Source organism: Cyprinus carpio, chromosome B16 (assembly GCF_018340385.1).
Source record: "Cyprinus carpio isolate SPL01 chromosome B16, ASM1834038v1, whole genome shotgun sequence".
In the NCBI taxonomy this organism is placed as follows: Eukaryota; Metazoa; Chordata; class Actinopteri; order Cypriniformes; family Cyprinidae; genus Cyprinus; species Cyprinus carpio.
The window spans coordinates 18,199,858-18,223,221 of record NC_056612.1 but is presented as its reverse complement, the minus strand read 5'-3'; the positions used below and the strand labels follow the sequence as shown (position 1 = coordinate 18,223,221).

At 37.8% G+C, this 23,364-nt stretch overlaps 1 protein-coding gene across 3 annotated transcripts; it reads right to left on the bottom strand.

The window, feature by feature from the left end:
* Positions 1-9,392: 9,392 nt before the first annotated feature.
* Positions 9,393-22,216, bottom strand: atn1 (atrophin 1). Of its 3 annotated transcripts, XM_042741252.1 has the most exons (10): positions 21,902-22,212; positions 18,282-18,425; positions 17,865-17,966; positions 17,367-17,486; positions 14,585-17,280; positions 13,508-13,724; positions 11,785-13,279; positions 10,609-10,752; positions 10,342-10,519; positions 9,397-10,104 (listed from the first exon to the last, which is right to left on the bottom strand). In XM_042741252.1, the coding sequence occupies exons 2-10, from the start codon at positions 18,306-18,308 to the stop codon at positions 10,071-10,073; spliced, it is 5,013 nt and encodes a 1,670-aa protein (XP_042597186.1). In that variant the 5' UTR covers positions 18,309-18,425; positions 21,902-22,212; the 3' UTR covers positions 9,397-10,070. The 3 variants fall into 3 exon arrangements, with proteins under 3 accessions (XP_042597187.1, XP_042597186.1, XP_042597188.1); XM_042741253.1 differs by lacking the exon at positions 10,609-10,752 and having other exon boundaries at positions 9,393-10,104; positions 21,902-22,216; XM_042741254.1 differs by lacking the exon at positions 9,397-10,104 and having other exon boundaries at positions 10,609-10,759; positions 21,902-22,216.
* Between the last annotated feature and the right edge of the window lie 1,148 nt (positions 22,217-23,364).

The following is a 23,364-nucleotide window of genomic DNA, read 5'->3' as shown; positions in this document are numbered from 1 at the left end:
GTCAAAAATATTATGTAATATTACTTAATTAACTTAAATACATGAATCAACAAAATACAGTTGTATGGGTTAAAGCAGGTGGAAATAGCTCTTTAAGGTAACAATTGCAGGTCATCAGTTTTTACAGTATAAGCATGAGTGAGCATGAGTTGTTTATTATGTAATATAGCTGTGGAAGCTTAAAATAATTGTATTATTAATTATTGTTATATTACATTATATTATATTATATTATATTATATTATATTATATTATATTATATTATATTATATTATATTATATTACCCTTTATATCACTCCATATTGTTATCTAATCATTAACCTATAAAATATTGAAGTATTTGTAACAGAATATTCAGAATATTAACACACTTGTTAACATAAAAATATCTATTTGTATATCTGATATGATAATGTTGTTATCAATATTATATATTATTAAATATATATGTTATAGTTATTATTATTATTATTATTATTATTATTATGTATATACAGATAAAATAGCTAAAAACAATCTGCATAATCTTAATCAGCAAGTTAATTACTTGATAATGTGGGGGCAATTGTGGCCTAATGGTTAGCGAGTCGGATTTGCAACCCAAAGGCCGTTGGTCGTGTTTGAGTATCAGCAAGAGTTGTTGGGGTTGTGAGTGAATAAACAGCGCTCTCTTCCACCTTCAATATCCACAACTGAGGTGCCTTTGAGCAAAGCACCGAACCCCCAGTTGTTCCCCAGGCAAGTGGCTGCCCTGGATTTTACTTTCCACTTTTAAACATGTTAAAAATTTACCTTATGGAAGACAAAGTTATAATACTTCTATTCTATAGATTTCAGATTGTGAAATAAATTCATGAAAAAAATGAGTTAAATGTCTATGTTTTCTTATTAAGCACCCCACCTTTGGTAAGAGTAGGTTGTAACAAAAGCACTGGTGATACATGACATATTTTGGATTTTTTGCACACAGTTGAGGAATAGTATTTTAAAAAAAAAAAAAAAATTAATTTGTAGCAGACAAATATTATATCAAAGTTTGAGACACAACACATACTGACAGTGGAGTAGTTCTTCCAAGATTCAGTATCTAAAACTGCAAATTATTTGACATGTAATGGACTGATTTGAATGATTTGGGTTTACTAAGGTGCAGAGGGAAGATTATTTTACAGATGCCTCTATTAACAGTAAACATTTTTTAACAGTAAACAAGCTTTTTGCAATTTTTTACTAGCTGTTTTTATTATTTTATTTGTTTGTATTAGTTTGTACTTGTGTTTTCTATAGTTGCTTTTCTGAAATAGTAGCTAGCGCTTTCTAAATATTGCAGAACATAAAAGTAGATGTAGGCCTTTATAAGAGCAAGAGTGCTTGAATTCAGAAACTGTGCTCCATCATAGTGTTAATGTTATCAAAATTTCAATAGAATTTCAATACGACTTGCTGCTGCTGCATAATAACTCAAGATAACTGACACCTATTACTTTCCATTCCAGGGAGAACATCGATTGAGATTATTAAATAGGCTAGTACAAAACAAAAATTGAGAAATAATGTAAATAAGCATTGTTTTTTTGAAGTACTTGTTAAATGCAAGTAGCTATCTATGAGAAAAAATCTTGCACGTACACAGACACATAAACAGGAAATCATATGTGAGGAGTGAGTCATTAATGACGATAGTAACAAGTGTAATAAAAGAGGATGATGTTTCAGCTCAGAAATTACTTGTCAGTCTCACCTTGTACTGGAGAGACAATGGCAGCTACAGTGAAAATCTTTTTTGGTAAGTACATTTTAAGCACATATACTTTCTCAGAATTTGTCCTCCATTCGTTTGAAAATTTTTGATAATAATGATTTGGAAACATAGAGTGTCATTTAAATTGTATTTAATATATTTATACTTTGCATCTCCCAAATTTGCAGTTTTACTTGTGGAGGGAATTTGGGCCAATCTAATGTGCACTGTGTCAGTGTACCAGAATCAGTCTGTTGCTTATATCATCTCTGGACCTCCACCAGCACCTGGCTGCTTACCCGAATGGACCGCTGCTGTAAGCACAACCAGATTGTTTTTTCTTTGGAGGTGTGCACTGTGTTTGCAAACTTTTTTGCAAAGTGGAAGGAATAACCATGCTTCAAATACTTTTTTTTTTTTTTTTTTTTTTGGTGAGCAGAATATCATGCTGGTTGATGAGAAGGGGAATATTTACCATCAAGTGGTCTTGCATGCTGAACCACAAAGGATTCTCACCAAAGGCTGTCAACATGATGTTGCATACCGTCTAGAATGTTTGGCACTTAGGGTAGGTGATTGATTAATTGATGACTTACGTAACTACAGGCAAAACAGGCTGAATGTGGTAAGATATGCTGTTAGTGCTAGCTTATTTGATGCATATACTAATTCCACATGGCAATATCTGAAGAACTTTTCAGTCTAAACTCCTAACTTTTGATGTCTAAATGTACCAAATTGTCCGTCATAGGAGTTCTTGGTGGTCAACTGTAATTGTAAGTAGTACTGCTTCCTTTTTTGATCTACATTGGCTTTGAGTTATTTTTAGCACTACTTTCTGAGTACTTGCTAAATTAATAATGTTATTTCATTTAATGACATTTTTAGTGTATGTAAAATGTGCAAGAACTTTTTTCCCCAGATAAGTGTCCAACTGTACCTGTTGCAATGGTCGCAGAAGGTGAGAGGCTTGTGTGAATTTTTTTTTCTTTTATTCATTCATTTTCTTGAACACTGTCGCTTACACATACATGCATACATTCATAGACTCAGCTGTGGCGATGCTCCCAGGTGCAGGCAGAACTCATGTTATGACGTATGCTGTCATTGGTATTGCTGTGCTACTTGGCTTTGTTATCATGACAGTCATTTACTAGTACAGACATCTAAGGTATCAATCATGACTTTACATGGCCTTCTTTTTAGTCAGACTAAATGTTGACTGTTTTTCTTTTCTTTTTTTTTTTCAGGGAATCAGGTGCTGTTTAAAAACAAATTGATTTACTTTGTAGGACAGAGAATCTACAGACACTTCAGCCAGTGCTGACAGTATCTCACTACTGGTGTGTTGGACTCTTTTGATCCTTCAGAAATAAGTTTCCTCATTTTCTGCCATGGGTGCTAAAATGAACAAGGGAGTGGTACATAATACACAAATCTGGCCTGGAGGAAAGGAGGGATGTGACAGTTTGGAGCCATCTATGTTCCCACAACAGACAATCTGTAACTTGTAGCTACCCTATTTGTAGCTATCCTACAAATACATTTACATATTTTTGTGCTTAATAAAAATACTTTGCCATTGTACTTGTGGTATACTAAACTTGTATACTTAAATTCTGTTAAATTGGAACAATGATTTTTGTACTGAATGCACTTTTATTGTGCGGAAGTAGTTCTGAAGTCCAACTAAAGATACACTGAAGTATATTTGATTGTGGAACTACAATAAGTATGCTTTCGGTATACACTTAAAAAAGATCATGCATATTATTCAAAGATCATGCAGTCCTTATCAATAGTGCTACCTTAACACACATTTTAGGCTTAATATTAAGAAATGTGCATTGTACACAAGTAGTACTCCAAATAAATTTTCATTATAATTTTTATTTCAGTAAGTCGTGAATGACATTTCAGTAAATATGTTAGTAGATTTGAACAATACTTCATCATTAAAAATAAACCCAGTCGACAAATTGTTGTAAAACTGTATGTAGTAGTTTGCCCTACAGTTAGTACTACTACTTCGTCCAGATTTTATTAATTCTAATTTTGGCCAAACTATTTCTGCACTTCAGGGCATTGGTTTTTCTGTCTGTATGCCATTTGTTATTTTATTTTTCTCTTCTGCGCAATAAATAACTTTGTGCATTGTGAAAGTATTAAGGATCTTTTCTTCACTGGAAGAATTGTAATTTTGCTACTCCTGTGAATCAAATCGGTTTCTATTTAGACACTTCATGCTTTTTTTTTATTGCTGTGGTCATATTTATTAGATTATCTGTAAACCTCAGAAAATTCATTGCACATATGGTAAGATTCAAGATTTAAGATTTTTATTTGTAACATACACGATTATATAGAGCACATATAACCAGCAGTGAAATGTGAGTCAGGTCCGCTCCATTGGCAAGTGCAATTAGTAAAGAATACAGCACAGATGAAAATATACATAAATATAGGTATGAAAGAATGAAATAAAAGTAAACAATAAAAATATAAGAATAATATATGAAAAAGATGTATACTGTAGAATTAAATATAGAATAGAACACAATGTGCATGAAAGTATACTGTAGTCTTAAATATTAAGATACACAGGAATGTGCAAGAGGCGAATGTGCAAACAGGTAGTGACACTGTCAGTATGTCAATGTGAGGTAGAGAATGATGAATATCTTACTGATTAAGTGAATATTATGACAAGTGGATGTTAAGAGGCTGGTTTTGAGTTAAGGAGCCTGATGGACTGGGGGAAGAAACTCCTCCTAAGTCTCTCAGGTTTTGCCATCAGGCAAAGTACATCAGAAAAGAACATTTGAATGACTAATCCCTGATTCATTAATCTCAATACACTAGAAACAACACAGCACGGAGATGACAAGATTCTCAAGACAGAAAAACACAATGTGCAAGGTTATAAAAAAGTTTAGATTTGTTGGAGATTAACAACTAATTTAAATGTACTGGGTACACACACAGTTACATATAGCTAAAACAGACAGAAACTCTTCCCAGTGTCATACTTCACTTTTTCTGCACAGAGAACAAATTTTGCAAGACTTATTTGTGCTGATTGTTCATTTATTTCCCACGTGCATTCACACATTACAATCAGCTTTCATATTTATATGAGATGATTTTATAAATTTGCTACTTTTTGTTTTGTTGAGATACCTTTGTTATTTTCCTTATCTCTTCCACACAATAAATAACACTGAGCATTGTGAAGGTACTATGGGGCTGATTGAAGACTCAGAAGAATGTATTAATTTCCTTTAAAAAGCCCATTTACAGTTAGTCACATGCCAATTTACAGTTAGTCACATGCAGGGGCGTCTAATTTAATTGTCTAATTGTCCTCAAATTTTTCCATACATTTTTAAATGACAAGTTTTTAAATGTAAACATCCTTAACTGATAGACAATAAATATATCATTGGTATCTGTTATTTTCAACTTACTACTCTGTAAAGATCTACAATGCCAATCCACCTTCAAGGGCGTTTCCTTTACAAAGGGCAATTTACAGTTAGTCACATGCAGGGCCTTCTAAGTCCAAACCCCAGATACACCAGAAGCTTGAATCTTTAGGAAATATCAGTTTCAGTTTTGATATGTGCAAAAACCAACAACATCATCTTAGTGTAAAAGAAACACACTTTTTACACAAAAACTATATAATGAAGTGCAAACTGAATGTAATGTTTTCAGACAGTTTAATGTTTTTGCAATTGAATGAAAATGCATAATAGTTTAAATTTATATACAGTGCAATTAGTGGAACTTAAAAGTGGGACAAAAAGGCTATATTATGTTTACATGTAATTTTATGATTAAATCTTTAAATATGGTTTAAGTGTCCTGTCAAGCATTTATAGTGAACTAAAATAAACTTTAATGTCATTTCTACTGAATCTTGTATGTAATGTATTTAAATGTATTCATACACATTTTTAATGATGAAGATGCAATTAAGGACAATTTAAATACATAAACTTGTAGAGTATTGATTGAATGTTATACTGAGCAACAGACTAATGGGAGGCACCAATACCATTTAACTCAAATTTTTCCATACATTTTTAAAAGACAAGTTTTTAAATGTAAACACACTTAACTGATAGACAACAAATATATCATTGGTTTCTGTTATTTTCAACTTACTACCCTCGCTCGCTCGCTCTATCTCTCTGAAGATAAATATCTTTTACATAAGATTTACAATGCCAATCCAGTTTTAAGGGCGTTTCCTCAGAAGAATGTATTCATTTCCTTTAAAAGGGCAATTTACAGTTAGTCACATGTCCAAACCCACTCAAATTTGGCCAGATGTGGTTACACCAGCAACTTATCTACATAAATCTATAAATCTTTAGAAAACATCAGCTTGAGTTTTGATTTGAAATTTTGAAAAGTCTGCAGCTCAAATTAATAATAAGTACTTATGCTTTAGTATGTTAGTCAACACATCAAAATATATCACATATCAAAAAATAAATAAATGAAAAATAAAGGTTTAAATTAAAATAAAACACTTAATTTGACAATTAAGTTATTACAAAATTATTACAAAGTACTTTTTTAAAGTGTACAGAACATAAGTTTGTTAAGATGAAAGTATCTTTAAGTAGGCTATTAAGTGGTGTTTTGTTTTAGTTTATTTGCCAGTAGCTACATTTTTTATTATTTATAAACATAAATATATTTTACTTATTTTACCAACATTTTTACATTTAAGATTTTAAGTATACTACAAGTGAACATTCAATATAGTGAAACACTTTTTTCCGCAAGGGGTAACATCAGATGTGTGTGTTTCTCTAACCAGTTGAGTGAGAGAAAAGCATTAATTCCAAGAAAATATTGAAATATTATTGATACTTGGAGAAACATTTTTCTGCTGTTTCATTGTGACATCAGCCCACAGACATGAAACTAAAACAGAAAGTCTCTTCATTAGTTGATCTTTTTTTTGTTATTGTTGTTGACATTTGTGTAATCAAATGGTATAAGAAAAGCCATAAAGCCATATTTAAAGTTTCATCAGTTTTCACTTGATGTAAACCACATTTTATAATCAATAAATTTGAAAAAATGGAGTGAAAATTGTATGACTGTAAAAAATTAACATGAATACAGATTTCTAAGAACTTACATTTCTGTTATGGATTTTTTTCCCACTTACCTACCATTTGTCATTGACTGATAAACCATTTGTTTTGCAGGTGAGCAGTAATGTTGGTGAAAACAAAATCTCAAGTGTGTAAGTACTTTTGCTTCCACATCATGGGGTAGTGCTGCCATCTAGAGTATCATCATGGGATGAATCAAATCAGGACAAAAGTGCCTCACATCAAACATCTTCAATGTTATAGAGATTTGTTTGTTTGTTTGTTTGTGTGTGTGTGTGTGTGTGTGTGTGTACCTGTTTATGCTACATTGTGGGGACCAAATGTCCCCACAAGGATAGTAAAACCTGAAATTTTGACATTGAGGGGACCAGCCTGCAGTCCCCACGAGGGAAAAAATGATTAAAAATAGTAAATGATGTTTATCTGAGAGTGTAACAATGCAAACAGGTTTTCTGTAAGGGATAGGTTAAGGGTTAAGGGATAGAAAATATTGTTTGGTCAGTATAATAGTAATAGAAATCTATGGAAAGTCCCCACAATTCCTAGAAACACACATGTGTGTGAGTATGTGTTTTTCACCATGGTCACAGTTTTCTGCCTGTTTATGTAGCCTACACGTTTGCATTTCACTCTCAACTGAAACTCTGATGACTAAATTTTTTGTTGCATAAAGCTTTCATATTCTCTCTATGATTTGATCCGGACTGGAGACTTTGGTGGGGTCTCTTTAAATTCTTTAATATAGAACAATAGGTTTTTTGTCATGGTGCAGACATATAACGATACATCTCTATGTATGTAGGGCTTTCTGGCACACTTATTCAAGGTGACTTAGAAATGATTGACCCACTTTTCAGTTTGCACTTTACAGAGAGGGCAGAACAGTTCCTGAGGCTCAAAAATCTCATAGATGCATTTAAGTCCAATGAACAACTCTATTCCAATACTCTCAACAGAGTATGCTCGAATTACTTGCTTTGAATAAAAAAAAAGAAGAAAAAAAGTAAGACTATTGATTTTACTGCAAGCTGAACACCATTTGTTACATTACACCACAAAAGACAGGGTAAGAGTTAATTTGAATATTAGGCTAATAATTATTATTATTTTTTTTTTTGTTCTTGAAGTATTTTATAGGGCTCAACCAGCTTAACAAAAAATGTTTCAAGAATGTTTGGTTTATATTCCAATTAAGTTATGAAAATGCAATTTCCGAATGTCTTCTGAATGTGTAAAATGTCCAATTTTTTAAAATGTTTTAACAGCACTTTTTGTGGACGTTATTGAAAACATTATGGGAACATTCCATTTTATGGATATTTACGTTATTTACGTCGCAGTTTTTTCTAATTATGGGAACATTACTTTTAAATCCAGCTATAAACAGAAAAAAAATTTAATAACATTCCAAAGATAATGTATGAATAACGTTTTGAGAACATTTTTAATTGACACGGCACCAACAGATGCCAACCAACCAGATTCCAAGACCCAACAAATTCGGACTGAATTTGTGAATAAGTGCCAATAACTAACATCTGTGCAGTGTGAGTTTGCCTTTAAAGAACAGAACTTTGAATGAATGTTCTATTAACATTACTGAAATTTATTTGTAACAAATTTGTAACTAACCTTGCCAGAACTTTAGCCAAAATTATTGTTGTCTCCATCTTCAAAATTATAGTACCACACACAAAATCACCCCAGTTTGAACATCCTAGAAGAATGCGCAGTGATTACCGTAAAAGAACCTCCATGTTTTGTCAGGATGACCACTGGATTTTTGTATCAGTGAATGCTTTTCTGGGAAGATATTATTTCTAGACAGTTCCAAATTATGGCTGAAAAAGGCTTAAAGCTGAACAACTGTAAAACATATTAATTTTCTTTCTTTTATTTTGTCTATTCCTCTTCTCTGTACTGTCTTACATTCTTTTCCTCCCACACTCACTGCTGCTCACTGCAGCGATATGATTCTGTCTCACGCTTGCTGCATGTGTCTCTTATTAGCCACACTTATGCAATTCCTTGTGTATACAGCAAAAGAAAGCGAAGAGAGAAAGACAAAAGCATCCTAAGGGATGCAATATTCTTTGGATACTCTGTGTGTGTTTTGAAAAGGCCTATTCTTTTAATAGAGTCTTGACTCTTTGTGGCTTGTGTTCAAACAGTGTGCAACTCCCCACAACTGCAAAACAGGAATAGAAAACCATACACTGGGTTTGCATACATCAAATAACAGCACTGTTTGAGAAAATGTTAAACGAGACAGCTATACTTACAGTGATACTTTCCATGTCAGGTGTCACAGTTTCAGTTCTGGAAGAGGTAAAATACCGTTTCCGTTATTAATAACTGGTTAAATCAAGTTTAAATAATTTTTGTGGTCACTTTGACTGTTATACATGACAAGCAAAGATACAGTAGAAAACAGTAAACTGCAAATACAAAGACTAATAGAAAAAAATGGTATTTTATTTCCAGATTTTTCTTTTTCATTATTTTTTATCTTGCATTTTTCCCCACAAGGTAAATTCAACATAAAAAATTAAAAAAAATTAACAGTGGTACCATGAAAATGTAAAAAAATAATAAAAAATAATGTTTATATAATCATATAATTATTAACAAACAACATTAATAATTTGAATAAGAACACGATAAAGAAACGTTATGAAGGTAAGCTGTTCATCTCATGCACCCTTTCATAAACACTCTTTCAGAGTGGTAAAGTTTTCCAAAAACAAACAAACAAGAAAAAAATAAAACCAGATCAAGAGTTTTAGCCCATTGGGCTTTTAGTATCTAGCTACATGCAAAGACATAAAAGTGAACTTGATTCTTAGACATTCTCTCTGGCATAATGTTGTGTACATAGACTAATCCACGGCCTAAACTCCTCTGCCTGGTATATGAAATAACACAATGAGGAATCCTCCGGGAAGTTTGGGAATAACCGTTCAGTGCCACAGTGTGCGCCAGAGTTATCTCAACTTTTTTTGGAATATACACATTGTTTGTTGCACCTGTATTAAGGTTAGTTCAGATTGAATGATATGTGTTCTGATGTCACATCCAAAGCTCTATACAGATTTGTTGTCATTCAGTGCTGAATTTTCGAAATGATTGTTTCTTTTTTATTTGCACTTCATCCCTTCTTCATTTTCCTGTCTTCAGTCCTTTGTGTTCCTCACAGCGTTTTGTCACTCTCTTTCTTTAGGTGGCTGCAACGGAGGGTAAAAGTCAAAGATGAAAGAGCAAAAAGACTGCATAGTAGATGTCATATTTGATATGGTCGTGTAGGTATCAGCGACTCGTGCTTACAGCATTGATGATTTTTTTATACTGATTAAAATAATAAAACTGACAAAAAATCAGCCTTAAGTGTTAATGTTGAATAATATTTTATAAATAATGTTATGAAAAAGTGGTATATCGCTAAGTATACAGTATGCACTCACCTGTAGTACTCGTCCTGGGCGAGGGAGTGATGATGGTGGTGGATCCACTGCTGTTCCAGGGCAAGTCTCTGGAACTGAATCTCGGCACTCTGAGCCTGCTGCATTGCCTGGAGCTGGTGTGCTGCAGACATGGATCCACCCAGAGACGAGGACTGGGGCATCTCACGGAAAGGACCTCCTGTACACAACATGCAAAACAAGTGCAGAAATCATTTAACACATAGAACAATGAAATATATCACAACAGAACATCATCACACCTCTTACCAAAGAGCTGCTGTCGAAGCACCTCGCTTTCAGTGAGGGAGTGTGCCAGGATGGGAGGCCCAAGAGCAGCCCCTGGGTATGGCAGACGGGCCAGGGGAGACCCTGATGCCAGCGGATCCATCAGGGGGTGTACCCCTCCCGCGGCTGCCACCCAAATACGTAACAAAACAAAAGTGGGAAATTTAATAAGAGTAGCACAGTTTCCCAGTGGCACTCTAGGTAAAAATTATTTTGCACAGGAACAGTGCTGCCATTACTCTTGCTGTTCGCAACCCATTTTACTTATAGCCTGTCATATTTCATAGAGAAACTGGACATTTAGCTGACAGTAACTGTATTGTTGATGTTGCTAAGTTTGTTACAGAAGTGATACTTTTATGGCTGCCGACAGCATAAACAAGAAAGTTCATTCAAAAACAATTTTATTTACTCATGTTGTTCCAGATCTACATCCTTTTTATTTTTACTACTGTGGAAAACAAAACAAAATATTTTTAAGAATGTTTCATGTTGTTTGGACTAAAAGGCAGTGGAGACATTTTTCAAAATATCTTCTTTTGTGCTTCACATTAGAAAAAAAGCAATATAGATCTGGAACATGACGGTGAATAAATGATGGCAATTTTTGGGTGAGCCATCCCTTTAATTGTCACTAAATGCTTATAAAAGTTATGAATAAACTAAGAAGAAAATATAGATTAATGCATTTGTCAACTGGGTGATTGTATCTGAAAGAAGTACAATTAATTAACAGTTTAATTATTTTGATGTAGTTTCTTTATATGGTGACGATAAAGGGTATGAAATTTAATATGTAAACAATTTTTAATGGTGAGAAATTACATAAAATATTTAATATATTAACACAACTGTGCACATTTCAAATTTTTGTTAAATGTTGAATTTAACGAAAATGTGACATTTGCACAATTAGTATCTTGCTGTGTTGTTTTTCCTTCTTATCCTTCAATCATATATTGTTTTGTCATTTGTCATCTTTGTCAACAGTATGTTTGAATTTTAATTGGTTATTTAATTTGGTTATTAACACTGAATAGTTGACCATCCTGGCCCATCCCTAATATTGACAGAACCATATTCTGAATTTGCTGAAATTTTTATTCTGCAAAACAGTGTGCTGTGTAAAGTGTGAGTGTGTGTGTGTATGGTGAATACCTGTGTCCTGCTGGTGCAGATGAAGGTGAGAGTGAATATGTGAATGCTGGTGATGATGAGGAGTCACGTTCAGCATCTGTAGCCGGCTGAGAGAATCTCCTCCTCCTGTGCCTCCTGCAGTCGCTGTGCCTCCTCCTGCTGCTCCTCCACCTGTCCCTGCCCTTTCCCTATCCCTCTCTCGCTCCCTCTCTGTGGCAGGCATCACTCTCTCCCTTTCCCTCTCCACACTCCTTGCACGTTCGGTGCTGGGAGGAGTGCGAACGGGGGTGGGATATCGTTCAGAGGGCGTAGCCTGAGTTGGGAGGGGTGGGGGCTGACAAGAAGGGTGTGTATTTGGAAAGGTAGAATGCGGAGTGGGGTGATGAAGAGATGAGGCTGTTGGAGGAGGAGGTGGTGGGGGAGGAGGTTGAGGAGGAGGGGCGGGGATGGGGGAGGGGGCTGCTGGTGTCACTGCGGCTCCGGCTGGTGCCTGGTGAGCGGGGATTGTGGCTGGAAGAATAGATGAGGTTGGTGGGACTGACAGAGGTGGAGGGACAGGATTAGGATTCCTAGCTGCTGCGGCTAAAGCTTGAGGGGGCGGTGCAGGGGGTGGAGTTGTACCATAAAGGGCAACCTCACTACCAGGAGCTCCGCCTCCAGACCCGCCCCCCAGCAGCAAGGAGTGTGAGTGTGTGTGCGAGTGTGCGTGTGACAAAGCTATTGCCGGGTCGGCTAAGGCTCCAGCTGTGTAGACACGCTCCTCGCTCTTAAACTCAAATCCTGGCTTCATGCGCTCTCTTTGAGCTGCTACAGCATGAGGGAATCCCATTCCTCCAAGCCCTGCCCCAGCCAACCCACCAGGTCCAGGACCATGTCCTGGATGGGCGGGGCCTCCCTCCATCCCACCCCCATATAAAAAGCCCAGAATGGCAGCAGCCGTGGCGGCATCGGCTGGAAGGTGGTGGGGGTGTGCGAGAGCTGGGTTTTGGAATTGGGACAGGAAAAATGAAGGATGTACATGGGGATGAGTGTTAGCATGTGCATGTGCATGTGCATGTGCATGTGGGTGAGGGTGGTGGTGAAAGTGGGGATGGTGTACCTGTGCACGACTGGCAGCACCCAGCGGAGACATGGCGTGAGGACGGGCATACTCACTCAGGGTTCTGAGGGCTGGGGTATCAGGCCCCAAATATGGACCCCCAAGCCCAATGCCAAGAGCACCCTGAGGGCCTCCAACAACTGGAGAGCCCCCTGCCATGGAAGGAAGGAGAAGAGAATGAGGAATGGAATGAGAAAGAGAGGGATGCAGAGGATGAGAGTGGTGAATGGCGTGGGGGTGTGAGGCATGGTGGGCATGGTAGTGCTGTGGATGGGCTGCTGGGTGTGAGGGGTTCACAGAGGATGAGGAAGATGATGAAGGGTCTAGAAGGATGGAGGATGAAGAAGGAAAGAAGAGCGAAGAGCCTTGGCGTGTGGCTGTAGCTCCTAATCCTGCACTTGTGCTACTTTCCTTTGGCTGAAACGAGAAAAATGTTTATAAAGAATCTGACAAGTAATGTGTAAAGGATCTAACTACAGAAAAACATTTCATTTTTTGAAAATAAGGTGCATTATCACGTAATAATCTTCTCAAGTGCATGAATCTAGTTTTAAGAATGTTAAAACTAGACACAAAACTAGTAAAAATACTGAGATTACTGAAATACTTTTTGCAATGCTACTAACAATTTCTGCTGTCTCTTACCTGAAGATGTCTGTCCAGGTCTCTCTCTCTCTCCTTTTCTCTCTCTCGTTCCCGCTCTTTCTCTCGCAGGTCTCTTGCGCGTTGTTCGACCTCTCTACGAGCACGTTCTATGGCCTCATTTCTCTTCTTCCAAAGCTTAGAACCATCAAGCGGAACAAATAGAACATCACTACGGGCGCAAGAGTTCCCACTACCCCGGTCAAGAACCCTGTGAAACCTGAAACCAAAGAGGTTTTTATCTTTTCCATGAGGTAAACAATCATACATGCCAATACTATCAAAACAACACATTTACCCAATCATGTGGAATCAAGTTTTGGTTATATCAGGTAGCACATCAGGTTATCTTTTAATCTCTTGTGCTTTCCTGACAATTGATTATAGACTTCTGTACATGTCAAAACCTGTACATCATGTCTGTGCCTCGTGGGCAGTGCGCCGACATATACCACCTTTACGCTTTGGGTGACCCGAGTTCGAGTCCTTTCCCAATCCTGTCCCCCCTCTCTCCCACCTCATTTCCTGTCAATATATACTGTCCTATCCTAATAAAAACAAAAAATAAATCTTAAAAATACCTGTACAGGTTTTGTACCCGACTAATAGCCATGTGATATAAGCTGACGTAAGATTTCTTAAACACAACCATAGTAAGCTAGCTAAACTAATTCAATACATTGACAAACAAAATATGGCTTAAACTACACAGTTATGCAGAAGGCTGTCAGCCAATAATATGACATATTATATATCAGCCAATAATATGACACCATTATATAGTGCAGGGATAGGCAACTTCGGTCCTGGAGGGCCACTGTCCTGCAGAGTTTAGCTCCAACCCTAATTAAACACACCTGAACAAGGCAATCAGTGTTTTCGGGATTACTAGATAGATACAGGCAGGTGAGTTTTTATGAGGGCTGAAGCTAAACTCTGCAGGATAGTGGCCCTCCAGGACCGGAGTTGCCTTTCCCTGATATAGTGCATCTCTATCAATGGCATGATAATTCTGATTTATTCTTAATTCACTTGTTTATGTTGTATTAGATTTGATTTTAATGAAACACCAAGTCTTACCGAGCTGATTGGCTGGCATGAATTGGAATGTCAACAGGTTTTGGTTCTGGGGAAGGACTTCGGAGAACTGGAGGAGGGCTCTCCAAATCCTCCCTCTCCTCTACTGGCTCCTCCTTGATGACAGGTGGTGGCACAGGGCCAGAAGATGAATCAGAGTGACCATCTACTCCAACAGATGTGCTGGGGGTTGAAGCAGTGTTGTTATGACTGGGGTTACTGAGATGCGGTTGTACTTTAATGTTTTGAGGGGAGTGCAGTAATGATGGAGTGCTAGTGCTATTGCTGTTGTTGGGAGCATTGCCACTGGCATTGCTATTTCCATGGTTACCATTGCCATGGTAAGAGCTACTGAAAGGAGTATGACTGCTTAAAGTGCCATGGTAAGGAGTAGGCCTGCAACCTGATGGACAAGAGGTGGACACACCTGATGCAGGAAGCGGTACAGAAGGAGCAGAGGTTGACGGAAAAGGACTAAACCCTCCCATTGGATTGGTTGAGGGACTGGGAAGAGGAGAGAGTGGGGTTGGTGGAGTCTGATTGGTTGAAGAATATGGGCCCTGTCGAGCATGATTGCCTGGAAGGGATGTTATAGACGGGGGCTGACAATGTGAACTAGTGGAGGGGGGAGGAGGTGGAGGAGGATAAGAAGTAGAGGTGGGATGACCAGATCCAGAACCACTCGATGAAGGTGAAAGGGATGGAGGGTGATTGCGATTTGAATGAAGAGCAGATGTAGTGTTGTCCTTTTCCCTCTCTCTGTCTCTGTGCTGCAAAGGCAAGGCTGTCTGTCCAGGATAGTGAGTGTGATGTGGAAGTGGAGGTCCTCCAGGATATTCCCGAGTAAGATTTGGGGCCAGTCCAGGTGGGCTCGGGAACTCCCTTGGGACACCAGAAAGTGGAACAGAAGAAGAGGTCGATCCAGGGGGTGGGTAGGGATCCTTTGACCCTGGAGGAGGGTACTCCCTTAAATAGTGTGGAGGGGGTGGAAGGTCTGCAGTATTGGAGGGTACTTGGGGGGACTGTCCTTGTAGTGTTTGCTGCACATTTGCATCCATTGGAGAAGAATAGTCTAATTTGTGGGGGATGGAATTTGTAGAGGAAAAGGGAGGATGACCAGAGTTGTTTTGTGGTGAACTGGCTGGTTCACGGTTCACCAGAGTCGCCAAAGGTAAAGCAGATGGTGGAGCACCTACAGGTGCTTGGTTGGCATTACCAGCATAAGTGTTACTCCCTGCCTCCCTAACTTGGCCTGCTAAATCCCCCCACCTACTGTCCTTGTCTCTTGGATGACATCCACCCCCTCCAGAGCTTTCAGTTCCAAACTCTCTGCCCTGTGCTTGAAGCTGCTGGTTTTGCAAAGGAAATTCCCTCCCAGTTCCTCGATCTCTAAACCCTGGTCCGTATTCCCGACCGCTCTGTGGTCCTGCAGGTCCATCCCGGTTTGCACTATATTCTCTTTTCTGTCCAGGTAGCGAATTCCCAAAATCCCGGCCCACATTAGAGTTGGGTCCTCCACCACCAGAAGTGCTACCACAGATGCTACCACTGTTGCTGTTTGCATTGCTACTGCTATTACTAGCAGGGAAGTCTCTGTTACCAAATTCTCTCCCACCCCTCTCCCGCTCAGCTGCAGTGCTATACCTGGGCAGGAACTCTTTGTGTGGGTGGGGATGAGGGTGAGATAGGTAAGGTGGGTGGGAGGAGTGTCGGGTGGAAGAAGGAGAATTGTACACAGAGGGCAGCTGTTGCTGTACTGGAGGCTGCTGGCTTGGATGTGTGTGGTGGTTACCTGGATAACGTACATATCCCCAGTTGCCAGGACAACTAGAGGGAGGTCCCCCTGACCAGCTGGTGGGGGTGTAATGGTGGGTGTTGGGAGGAGGAGGTTGCTGGGAAACGGTACTAGTTTGTGGAAGCAAGGAGGGTGGAACAGACTTATCACCTTTCTCTGGTTTGTCTGCTTTACTTTCCCCACTTGGAGCATTCTGCCCCACCTCTAAAGGTTTTAGAGCAGGTGGAGGTGGGAGTGTCGGTCCATGGCTCACATTTGAATTCCCATGGGAATACTCAGCTCCTCCCATCCCAGGTTTCCCACACTGAGTGCTTGGTTTAGAAGGGATGCGACTGCAGGTGTGTAGTGTTTCGGGACCACCAGGACCTGTATACTCCACTTTGTTTGCAAGTTTGGAATCTAGGGGGAAGTATGACTTCCTGTTGTTGCTTGCATCACTTGCGTTGTCCACCATTCCACGATGAGATGTATATAGGGATGATGATGACTTTAACAAAGACAAATCTCCCTCCATTCCTCCCTCACTGTCTCTCTGGTCCTCTGGTCTGCTATCCTCACCTTTCCCTGAGCTTCTCCGATTCTCTGCTACACATTTTGATGTCCCTCCATCTTTGTTTTTATCACCCTGCTTTGGGGAATCTGGAGAGTCAGATTCAGAATCCAAACTGGCCAAGGGGGAAGCAGAGAGACTTGGAGACGAGGACCGATTGTCTTGGTCAATGTCCCGTCCACTGCTTATGCTGCTGCTACTGTTGGCTAAGCTGCCTCCAGCTGAGCTCCGACTGCCTTGTGATTGGCCATCCTCATTGTCACTTTCTCTTGATTGACTGTTGCTTGACGTTGGAGGTGGAGCTGAAGTAGGAGTGTTAGTTGAAAGGGTTGGGGCTGGGGGATTGGAGGAGTCCTAGTGGCAAAATCAAATTTCATTATATTTCAAAAATGTTCAATCTTATGGAATTTTATTCAATGTTCCTAAAATATTATCAGTACCTGGACTTTCTGTCTTTTAGGTGGTTGCACATGCTCCTCCCCTTCACTTTCTGATGAGTCATGGCCTTGAGATCGCCGGCTGAAACGTCCAACAGCCAATTCCTCTCCAGCAGTTCTTTGCTTAATAGTATAATTTTTAATCATGATGTGAGGCAGTTTCATTTTTACATTTATTATAATAAAAAACAACAAAAGAACAAAATTTGCTCACAAGCTGACAAGCTAATGCAAAACAGTCAACAAAATTTCTTAACACACAGCAAATACAGTAAATTCCACAGCATGGAATACTGTGAAAAAGATTGACCATTAACATTCAGGATAAGATCATCTAAACTCAAAAAATGAGGCATGAAAGAATTCAGTGACAGAGATAAGAAAAAAAGAGATAAGGTGGACCAAAGATGAGGTTATCAAAATGAAGAAACTAGGACAAAGGAGAAGATCATAAAAATACAAGAAATAAAGACAGATGGGGGAAAATACAAGAAATCTTACTGTTTGCCTTTCATTGCGCTCTGCTTGGGAGGGGCTGGTGTGCGGACGTCTACCCCTCCTTTCCTCGCTGCCCCCCCTCCTGCGTCCACTGCGAGCGGGCATCTGTGGCCATGCCCAGCATGACCGAGGGAGGGCAAACAGAAGAATGAGAAAGAAAGACAGCATGAAAAAATTACAGCGCAAGCCAAAAACAGATAAAGTGACCAAAAAGGAGTAGGAACTAAAATTATGTTTTGTAAAAATACTAAGTAAAAAAAATTAATTTTAATAAATGGTGCAATTTAATATGGATATCCAAATACTTCTTAATAACAGACACAAGTGCACTTGGTTCAAATGGTTCTAACTGATTTAAAGACTTATATCTACACATAGTCTACCTTTTATACTGATCTCAGTATGCAGTAATGCCCTCACCGATTCTTTGTTGGTTCGGGTCTTCATGACTAGCTCTCTATGTGGTCCATTCCTTCCAGTCAGCCATTACAGAAAGCGCGAACGTGACCACAATCAGGATGGTTGGCCTACAGGCTGCCTATCATAGCATTAAATCTTTTAAACCTGGAGGGAACAGAGAGAATACCACTGAAGTCAAATTCAACTTTATTATATTATATTTATATTATATTATATTATATTATATTATATTATATTATATTATATTATATTATATTATATTATATTATATTATATTATATACTTGTCTTTCTATTTGTTATCAGATACTTAATAAATCTATCAATGCTATCAGGAAAAGGTAAATTGTTAATTTAACTCCTTAAATAATATGAAAAGGTGATGACATTGGTCCACTGTAAGTGCAAAATGATAATCTAATGTTCTTTGATATATCTATCATGATTAATGATTAAATGATCTGTGACTAAACAATCTGTAATCAACGCAATGTCTACAGTTTAGACACTAAAACAATCTTCTGTTTGCAGTAACAGTGTTGGGGAACAGTAATGCTGTACAAGAAAAATATTTTTGTGTGGACTGCATGGTACTTCAGAGGGTTTGTGGTACTCTGAAGCTGAGCTTTAGTCATCAATGTTGAATGGAGCTCTGCAAAAACCATCCACTGCAGCCAGCATAGGGAGAGTCACTGCTTACACCAAAAGTTAAACATACACAAAAATCTCTAAATTCAACATGCACAGAAATACACACTTAACAATATTTAAACACTCTTAAGTATGTACATAAGTACTCACAAATACATGCTTTACACTATGTTGTACAAATAAGAAAAGTTTCCATTCCAAGTGTTAAAATATTAACTACAACACATTTTAATGTGACAGAAACTATCTTGATTTTCTCTGTGCAGAAATTCTTACCACTGTCAGGGAGGATTTTTTACAGCACAGATATACAGTACCCCCCCCCCCCCATCTTTCTCCCTTTCCTGCTTATGGTTTCCTTCTCGTGTTTCTAGCCTGCCTCACTAATAGCAACATATTTTTTTAATTTTCATTTTAAGGACAGATATTTTTCTTGTATGATGTTTCAAATATAGTTGGACAATATTGGGTTAATTCAAACACAACTGCTTAGCAACGATGCAATAATCTACTGACGTACAGTAACATTGCCAATTAACCTCATCATAACTGTAGTGAATCACATTTTTCAAATTCTGAGGCACTTCATCCTTTTGAACACATGACCCATATTCTAAGCTAAACCATGAGAGACGCTACATTTCTTCATGAGAAAAATCAGCTGACAAACTCCCACTTGTTTGAGAGAGAGAATGATGATAAATAGTTAGATGTAGACAAAAAGATACAGTGTGGGTAGGAAGTTAACTAAGTCTCTCAGTATTTCTCTCTCTCTCTCCCTCTCTCTCTCTCACACACACACACACTCTTCATTTATTGTGAATGAGACTATATATAGCACACTAACAGACTGAGTGAAGTGAGTGAGTGTATTTAGCACCGCCTTCAAAACTGCAAAATGTACATCTACACCCAAACCACCGAACACAAGAGAAAACCCACAGTACTGATAAATATTACATATAAACAGATTTACAGGCTGCTGACGACCAACACAGTGAATACTCTGGCTACTCCATCATGACCATAATTAACAAAATACTCATTTGTAAAACAATAATTATTTCTAGTGCCAAACACACAAAGATGATACATATCCCATAAATGTAAAATCAGCATGTTTGTGATCCAATTACAGTGTGCACAAGGTAATATATCCAAATGACAAACAATAAAGGCTGCCAGCACTCTGTCTACAGGTGAACCTTCATTCATCCGGAGTCCATTACCAAAATCTTGGCCAGGCTCCAGCATACCAAAAGCCTTCCACTCTCCCACTGCAAACACATGCAGCTATGGAATCAGCAATACCTTCATTACAATACAGTATATACATACAGGCACACATCATATGGCAAGCAGTTTAAACATTTATTCTTTATACCGAACTAGCACCTATTTCTGTTATTAGTATTTTTAGTAATTTTACTAAAGTAATTTTTAATGTAATGTAAATGTAAATATTAATAATTATTAGACAAGTATTTTTTTAGTTTAGTAACTATTCATTAGATACTACTATTGTTATTCACAACACAAATTGTAAAGTTACTGGTACAAGGTAGTTTTGTTCTTACTTTTAACAAATTGCTAATTTTTGTCATTTAATCCTGTAAGGAACTGTAGTTTGGGTATAAACTATTCACTTCTGACTAATACATATTCCAGTTGTATCTAACACCTATTTGAATATTTGCTTGGTTTCAATTTTACTAGTACCCATTTATAAAAAAAAAAAAAAAAAAAACTAGCATTAATATAAGTTTATGTAAGCATATATATATATATATATATAAGTAAATAATAGTATACATATTACAAGTAGTAATACTAGTAATATACTAGTATTAGAATCTAGTCCAATTTCTTAATCCCCTAGTTACAACTGTTTTTGTATTTGTCAGTAATGGTCAGTAACGATGGCTACGTCACAGTTTAATTTAAAAGTCCGACAAGTAATAAACGGATTATAGACTAGTATCTAATATACTGGTTTCTATTCAGGTAGTACTAGAAAAATAGTATTAAATGCTAATAACTATTTGAATGTTATGAATGATTAAAAATACTTACTAGTACCTAATGAATGGTTACTAGTAGCCTTAAACTGAAATAGATAACAGCAACAACTGGAATGCATACTAAATACATCACAATACAAGAAATCAAAAGTTAAAAAAAATGCAATTTGTTACCAGTAACAATGGAATAGTTACTTGTCACTGCTGGGATACTAGTTATTAATGTATAATTACTAGTGCGTAGTACAAATAAAACTGAAAAATAGGCCTACTGTTCACAAACACTGGATTGCATGTTAGTAACGCCAATTAAACAGTACTAAAGCCTAATATAAAGAACTAGTTAGTTTTAAAGAATAAATGTTAAAATGGCTTGCCACACACATACACAACACAAATCATACACTCTGTCCCCCTCTCATACGCATATGCACAAATATAGTTGGAATTAGCTTTGATTCTAAATTCTTTAGCACGTAAAAGCTCAATGCCAAAAGGTGGGGTGAGTTAGACACCCGAACGTGCATCATCGCTCGGCCACGCACCGCAACGTTCCTTTCTTCCATTCTTCTGCTGCTTGTTATTGATACGCATGCAGGCAGTGGTCTACTGTACTAAAATGACGACCTCTGGAATACAGTTTTCAGACAATGCACTGCACATTCAATCCTGACAAGACGATGAGAAAGGGTCGCGAGTAACCCCCCTTTCAGTCCTTTCCTTCTCGTATGAGGAACATTTGGGATCAGAATGGCGAATGGCATTCTTGTCGAGCTCCGTGGAATGTGAGCACTCGAGACCTGCGTGGTTACGCACCCCGAATTGCAATATGATTTCAGCCCAATCTATGCACATTAGTAAAGCACAAAGACGGGTGCGCGAGGAAGGGGGAACCATCTGAGCATGGCCAAAGAGTCAAATATAAGCATCCATTTTCTCCTCTTCTTACCTATAATATCCAGCGATGCGTATCTCCCTTTCTTTCTCTCTCCTGCTGCCGTTCGTACTGTACATTGACCTACACGCGTTCAAACATATAGGCACCTCGACGCACGGAAAGATTTACATTATTGCGGCGTCGCAAATAACGCAGTGTTTCCCAGCCGCTCCCCCTGAAATCGGCGCAGAAAACGGGGTGCAGCTGAAGACTGTACAAATTGATGCGTACGTTTGATTCTTCCCCACCCCCTTTTCTTTCTGCCCCTCTCCCGCTCCTCTGTCAAGACGACTTGCACTCTTTTGCAGTCTGTACGGGCACAAATCTTCACGGAGGGGTGAGCGAGGGACGCACGACCACTGGAGGGTGTGAAGGGGCGTGATTTTCCTTATTCTTCAGGGGAAAGGGCAAGGTAGGAAAGGAGAGCCAAAGAAAAGGGAAGGAAGAAAGATGTCGATATAAGGGTATTTATTCATTATGTAAATGACTGCTTATTTAATTATCGATTTACGACACTTAATTAAGGAAATTAACCTAGAAATGCTTGATTAATGGGCACTAATTGAGCCTAATTGTCCTGCCTTAATGAGGGAGGGGTGCCATTATTTTTAGTTATTATTTGAAATAGGCAATTTCGTTCATCAAAACCTAAGCTTCCATGTTTATGAGGCTTATTTCAAATCTACAGATTGTTCTCAGTCAACATGAAAAACTGACCCCATTTACTTTCTTAGATATATTTCCAAACAAGAAAAGAGTCTGACTTTGGAACTTTAGTCAAAATTTGACATCTTTCTCTTCCTGTGAAACAACTTTCCTTTCTGCTGATGTCATGAAGGCCGCACTGGCTATTGGATAATATTAACCAAAAAGCTATCTAGGGATTGTTTTAGGAAACTTACAATCAGTCTGGCTTCATTCTGGCATATAATGGCAATATGTTTTTAATTAAATAAAAGGCCCATCAACACCCCTTAAATATGACAACACTATTGCATTTCTCAGGTATAAATCACACAATTATAATAAGCAAATATCTATGTGTATACATATTAGGCTAATGTTTGTCTTGGAGTAAACAAACAAGCTATTCACTATCACAGTAAGGTGAGACCATACTGAGTAGGCTACCTGTTAAGTGGATGAGTGGACCATCTCTGACTTACACAGTAATATGTCACATTAGTACAGAAGGAATGAGTTGCAAATAGCAACTCACACATACTTTAAGGTGTCTTTACACAAGCTAGGCTCTGAGGTGGTTCTGTGCCTGAATGAAGACACAATGTCACATAAAAGTGTACTAAAATATGTCTTTGTCATTGTTGTGACGGAGCATATATTTCATAATTCAATCATTTGTATTTTATATTTATAATTGCATGTTTCTATGTTCATTATATTTTCAAAAATCATTTCCTAAGATGTTTTATTAACGCTTTTATCCTGTAACTGTGCTTTTTATGGAATATAAG